The sequence below is a fragment of the Formica exsecta genome, unplaced genomic scaffold (genome assembly GCF_003651465.1).
Source record: "Formica exsecta isolate Colony F162 unplaced genomic scaffold, ASM365146v1 scaffold248, whole genome shotgun sequence".
Classification (NCBI taxonomy): Eukaryota; Metazoa; Arthropoda; class Insecta; order Hymenoptera; family Formicidae; genus Formica; species Formica exsecta.
This window is the reverse complement of record NW_021849753.1, coordinates 72870-79175: the sequence shown is the minus strand read 5'-3', so window position 1 is coordinate 79175 and position 6306 is coordinate 72870. Positions and strand designations below refer to the sequence as shown.

Below are 6306 nucleotides of genomic sequence, written 5' to 3'. Positions count from 1 at the left end.
TTTTTTTTGTTTTTAAATCTGATAGCAAAGAAAACATTCTTTCTGGGTCGGCATTTGAATTTGGAAGTGATCTAACAGCATTCAAAAGAGACTTCATATTGGGATATGTACGTTTTAAAATTTTTTTTCACATCTCATCAAAGTTTAATTTTGGAAGATGTTCTTTTTCTGTTGTTGTAAAATCTAGATGTAAAGTATGCCACTCTTTTTTTAAAGCATTTTCGTCAAAGCCACCGAGGGTTTGAGCAATAAAAGAAGCATCATTAAATGATGTTTCTCTGTCAATACTACATAATGCTGTGTTGAATTGGAAAACTGTTAATTTACATAAAAATTTATCTTTAATGGGCAATCTTTTACTAATTTCCTCGGCAGCAGTCACGTAAAATTGCAGACAATTATCTCGAACATTTCCAATTATGTCTGCGTGTCCTTTTTTCATTAAACTTTCGAGATATTCTTCACATTCATATCCTAAATTTATATCATTTAAAGATTTTTGGTTTTCTTTTTTAGAAAATTTAAAATCATTACATACATTTTTTACAAGCTCTGGTTTCAAAAAATGTTTGGAAATTCTTATTAAAAGTTCCAATGACTTTGGCTGCAACAAGTGAATTCTTGTTTCCACAGCTTGAAAAAATGCATTAAAAGAATTAAAAAAATTTAAAATATGCTTTAAAAATAACAAATATGCTTTTACATCCGGATTTTCCATCACAGATAATAAATTGTCTCCTGATTTAGTTTTTTCACTTATAACCATTTCAGTCAAAAAAAGCTTCGTAGTATCTCAAAAATCAAAAGGTCTCACAACACATGAATGGTGAGATAGCCATCGTGTAGTGGATAATTTTAAAATTTTACGGTTTGTTTCCTGAAAACATTCGGTAAATTCTTCATAAATAGCAGCACGTTTAGGACTACTATTAATATAATTTGCTATTTTTTTTGAAAACTTCTCGCAATCTAAATCATGAGACAATTTATTATTTGTAATGGAAAATCCGGATGTAAAAGCATATTTGTTATTTTTAAAGCATATTTTAAATTTTTTAAATTCTTTTAATGCATTTTTTCAAGCTGTGGAAACAAGAGTTCACTTGTTGCAGCCAAAGTCATTGGAACTTTTAATAAGAATTTCCAAACATTTTTTGAAACCAGAGCTTGTAAAAAATGTATGTAATGATTTTAAATTTTCTGAAAAAGAAAACCATAAATCTTTAAATGATATAAATTTAGGATATGAATGTGAAGAATATCTCGAAAGTTTAATGAAAAAAGGACACGCAGACATAATTGGAAATGTTCGAGATAATTGTCTGCAATTTTACGTGACTGCTGCCGAGGAAATTAGTAAAAGATTGCCCATTAAAGATAAATTTTTATGTAAATTAACAGTTTTCCAATTCAACACAGCATTATGTAGTATTGACAGAGAAACATCATTTAATGATGCTTCTTTTATTGCTCAAACCCTCGGTGGCTTTGACGAAAATGCTTTAAAAAAAGAGTGGCATACTTTACATCTAGATTTTACAACAGCAGAAAAAGAACATCTTTCAAAATTAAACTTTGATGAGATGTGGAAAAAAATTTTAAAACGTACGTATCCCAATATGAAGTCTCTTTTAAATGCTGTTAGATTACTTCCAAATTCAAATGCCGACCCAGAAAGAATGTTTTCTTTGCTATCAGATTTAAAAACGAAACGAGGGTATCTACTGGTTTTTATTTGTTTTTCGGCGACCGGCGCGGTTTCGTCGCGTCTTTCTCACGGTTACTCGTAGATATAGATATTGATAAGTGACTAAATGTTTAAGGAATGTTTGACGCAAGATGCTCTATTTACCGAACGACTCATTTCTATCACCGATCGATTATCATTGCGGCAGCTTCGTGGAAGGAAGAAATCGTGGAGTCACCAGGACGTAACAATAGATAATATATCTCATACAAAAAGGCTGAAAAAAACATTTAAGGCATAGTAAGAAGCGACAATCGAGAAGCGACCAAGCGACGTGTGACGTGTACCGCCCGGTCTTCGTGGCGGCTCGATAAGAAGGAGAGAGACAGAAAACAGTATATCTGTCCTCTTCTGCTATCCGAAGCCAGCCGAAGCGCCGAGCTCACACGTACGCGGTTTGCGCTTGTGTGCGTCATCCCCTCCACTACGGTTGCGTGTTGCTAGCGTGAGCATTCTGGCATCACTGATGAGAACTCAGGTCCATCCAAACTGAAATCTGCTATATTGTATCTGCTATCTTCTATATTCTCCGAATATTATCTTTCTCAACATTTATTTTAGTCATTACAAAATAAATTGAATATTTGTATCCTTTTAGATTAAATTCTTTGCATCCTTTTAGAACTCAAAAATTACGTTTTTCTTCAATATTTTCTTCAATAGTATATCGATTATTTGTCGCAATGAAAATATACGAATGCTCTTAGAAAACTGGCAAAAAAACGAGCGACGATTAAATTAAAAGAAAAAGTTATTCAGAATTATGTTCTTTACAACATATATCAAGGTCAAGGTCATTGGGGCTGGGTCCCCTTTTCGCTATATTTACCAAAATTATAGACAACAACAGAGATTATTTAGCCGATAAATAAATTATTTTTTATTGTACGAAATAAAGTTAAATTTTATTCAAAAATCAAATTTAACTTTTTGGCTGACCCAATAATATATAATATCATTAATAATAGCATTTGTTTTAATAGTGAATGACATATGCTATTACTTTCCAAAAAGTAAAATAGTTATATGTTTAATTTAATAAAAATGAAAGTATGCGAATAATTTTCAGTGTATAATTGCTTAATTATATATTATAGAGATGTATAAGAGATAATTGGAGTTCATTCATCTCTAATTTAAAAAAATAAATTTTACTTTAACAAAATATATTAATTTTAAATAATATGTATGCTGTATACAGTGTATTCCAGGTCAGGTCAATGAAACTTCAGGATCTTATAGGAAATTGAATTTAAAACGAAAAGGTTCCTATAAACATAGATCCGGAAACGCTTCGTTAAAAAGTTATAGCTAATAAACTCTCTGTAAGGTTAGGTTAGATAATTCTTTGTAAGTAATTAGTTATAATCAACATTTAATAATAACCTTTTTATGTTTGCATTTACAATGCTTGCATTACAAATTTAGTGTTTACACAAAAACGATTGAAAGGTGGTTTTTTCGAGTTTCTGATTATTTTTTTGTTTTGAGCTTATTTTCTTTTGAACACCTTATCAGAATTAAATGAAATTGGTATAATTTAGTTTGTTATTTAATTATTTATCAGATTTATTTCGTTACTTTTTTCAAATGAATGAAGGATTTTGAAGTTATTTTTGAAAAATCATCAAATAAACATAATTTTTCGAAGTTCATTAGCTATAATTTTTTGACGAAGTGTTTCCGGACCTATGTTTATGGTAACTTTTTTGTTCCAAATTCAATTTTCTATAAGACCCTCATTGATTTGACCTGGCACACCTTGTATAGTATCAAGACATTTAACTTTAAAACTTAAAAAATTGTGGCAAGATAACCAAATTTTAATAGAAGATAAATTATTTTAGTTATATTTAATATGTGTATCTTTAAACATCCCATTTAATACTTTGATGTGCAATAACGTTCTACATCCACGATTCTTAGAGTTAATGGATTATATTACTTGTTTTTTACTATTTTCTCGATATGTTGAGAACGTTTATATTTCAATAATTCTATCATCTAAGTGTAGTAACATAAATAAACATACCGCAATCAGGTTTTGCACCACGCATTCTGGTACCAGCAAACTCAACCCCGTGCGGGTCGACGCACCAACAGAGACCAAGACCATGATGACACTGAGTGCTACGATAATATCCTCGCGAATCGCAAACAGGTGCAGAATCCGGCGATGATCGTCTGCGCACAGCGGCACATGGACGTTCGGCTTTGGAGAAACATCCACACCATTCAGATCCGCTTATGAAAATATCGCTGCAAATATGCCGTCAAACATGTATTTTACTTTATTATAATTGTTTAGAAATATCTTGATATTTTTAATTTGATAGAATAATGATATCATAACATTTAAATTATTGTCGTATTAAACATAAATGTAATATGTTCACGAATCTACGGATTTGCGTTACACACCGCTTCTCGCTCATCTCTGAGCGTTTCTCTAGATTCGGGCGATCTCGTCGAGGTCGATTCCCGAACATATTGGTCCTTCAAGCCGGATAGGATCGTGTGTGGAGGATAAGTTCGCGAGTGTGTGATATTTCGATACATTTACGATGTCGGAACACTTCGTACATCAGCAGCAGTTGCAGCGTTTGATCGAACGCTACCAAGAAAACTTCAAAAAAATCAGCAGGAGCAATCTAACTCCGGCTAAGGTGCGCTCGAGGATTTCAATGCTTAAGGAAATCTGGAGTCAATTCTCCAACGGACATACAGAGTTGTCATTAAGGATCCCGGAAGCAAACCGGACATCCTTTATCTATTTCAAGGACGATCATTTCGACTCGACTTCCGCAGCTTATCAAAGTGCAATGGACCACATTGCGGAGATCCTGGAGGAAATGGAACAGGTCGTGAGTCCAAACCCATCTCTGTCCTCGACGAGGCTGCCCGCGGACGCGTCCGCGTTTTCTCTATCGCATCTTCCCCCCATCAAATTGCCTCTGTTCGACGGCAATTACGACGAATGGGAACAATTTCGCGATCGATTTACGACACTGATTCGTGAAAATTCGGATCTAAATGATTTCGCTTGCATGCACTTTTTATCGTCGTGCCTTAAGGGTAGCGCGCAGGAATGTATCGCGAATATTTCTGTAACGGCCACTAATTTTGAAATAGCGTGGAAAGCGTTGACCAAACGGTACGACGACAGAAGGCGGTCGATAAACAAACATCTCTCGACCTTGCTCGGCTTATCTTCTATCTCACGCGAATCTGCCACCGAGTTGCAGACTCTAAACGACAAAGTGAATATCGCAATGGCATCATTGAAAGCCCTCAATCGAAAACCGGAGGAACTCTTGGAAGATATTGTCGTTCATATCGTTGTGCAAAAATTAGATCTGGTCACGCGCAAAGCTTGGGAACTAAGCATGAGCAATAAAGATGCCACGCAGTCTCACGAAACTCTAAGCGAATTTATTGAGTCTCGCACTCGCGCGTTAAGGGCAGCCGCCCCTGAGTCAGCCGTTAAAACCGGTGTAAAACCAATCGCAGCCTCGCGAATTCATGCTGCAACCGCATCCGCAAACGCACAATCGCAGTGCCCATTATGTTCAGAGCGGCACTTTCTTAATGTATGCCCTACTTTCGTGAGCAAGAATGCGAGTCTACGTCGAGATATCGTCAAGCAACAAAAACGTTGTTTCAATTGTTTGAGCGCAAGGCATTCCGCACATGAATGCAAAAGTAAATATTCTTGTCGGGTTTGTCACAAGAAGCATCATTCGATGCTACACGTTGACTCGGATTCGGGCTCAAGTTCCGCGAAAACTATTATGCCGAATTGCTCGTCGCCTCAACCGTCCGGTTCGACACCGGAAATAAATTCTCTGATCGCCTCAACGAGAAAGCGATCACCCGTCTTATTAGCGACGGCCTGGGTAACGGTGCGCTGTCCGTCGGGTCGTACCGCTGTCGTTCGAGCTCTCCTCGATCAGGGCTCGGTAATGACATTCATCTCAAAAAGTTTAGCGCAAACCTTGCGCGTAAAACGCATTCGTATGCCGATTTCCGTTTCCGCCGTCGGCGGGATAAACGCGGGGACTTTTCAACACGCGACACACATATTCATTTCTCCTCGCGATTCTCACGTTCCGTCGCTGTCGACCACCGCGCTCATTATGAAATCGTTAACTTCTTATGCTCCGAGACAGAACGTGGACATCTCGTCACTATCTTATCTTTCTGATTTGCCGCGAGCAGACGCGGATCCGACGAGTCTTGATCCTATAAATCTCATTATCGGAGCAGATCTCTATAACGATATCATTCTCGACGGTGTTCGCAAAGGAAGCGTCGGACAACCAATTGCTCAGAATTCCGTCCTCGGATGGATAATTTCGGGACCTATCACGTCATCAACGACGAATAATTCCTCGTCGCCGACAATTCTTTCCGAAACTTGCGCTCTCAGTCGCGTTTCGACTCATCATATTGTCGGCTCTCCTTCTCTCGAAGAGGAACTTCGTCGCTTCTGGGAAGTCGAAGAAGTCCCACGACAAACTCATCTCACACCGCAAGAACAGCAGTGTGAAGAGCATTTT

At 36.8% G+C, this 6306-nt stretch overlaps 1 protein-coding gene across 1 annotated transcript in view; it reads right to left on the bottom strand.

Moving 5' to 3' along the window:
• Positions 1-3388: 3388 nt before the first annotated feature.
• The window catches only part of LOC115236464 (proteoglycan Cow-like), a 70682-nt gene continuing 67764 nt past the window's right edge, over positions 3389-6306 (bottom strand). The window contains exon 4 of the mRNA XM_029808936.1: positions 3389-4006. Within this exon, the coding sequence (XP_029664796.1) occupies positions 3748-4006 (259 nt within the window). The 3' untranslated portion in view covers positions 3389-3747. The remainder of the gene's footprint in view (positions 4007-6306) is intronic.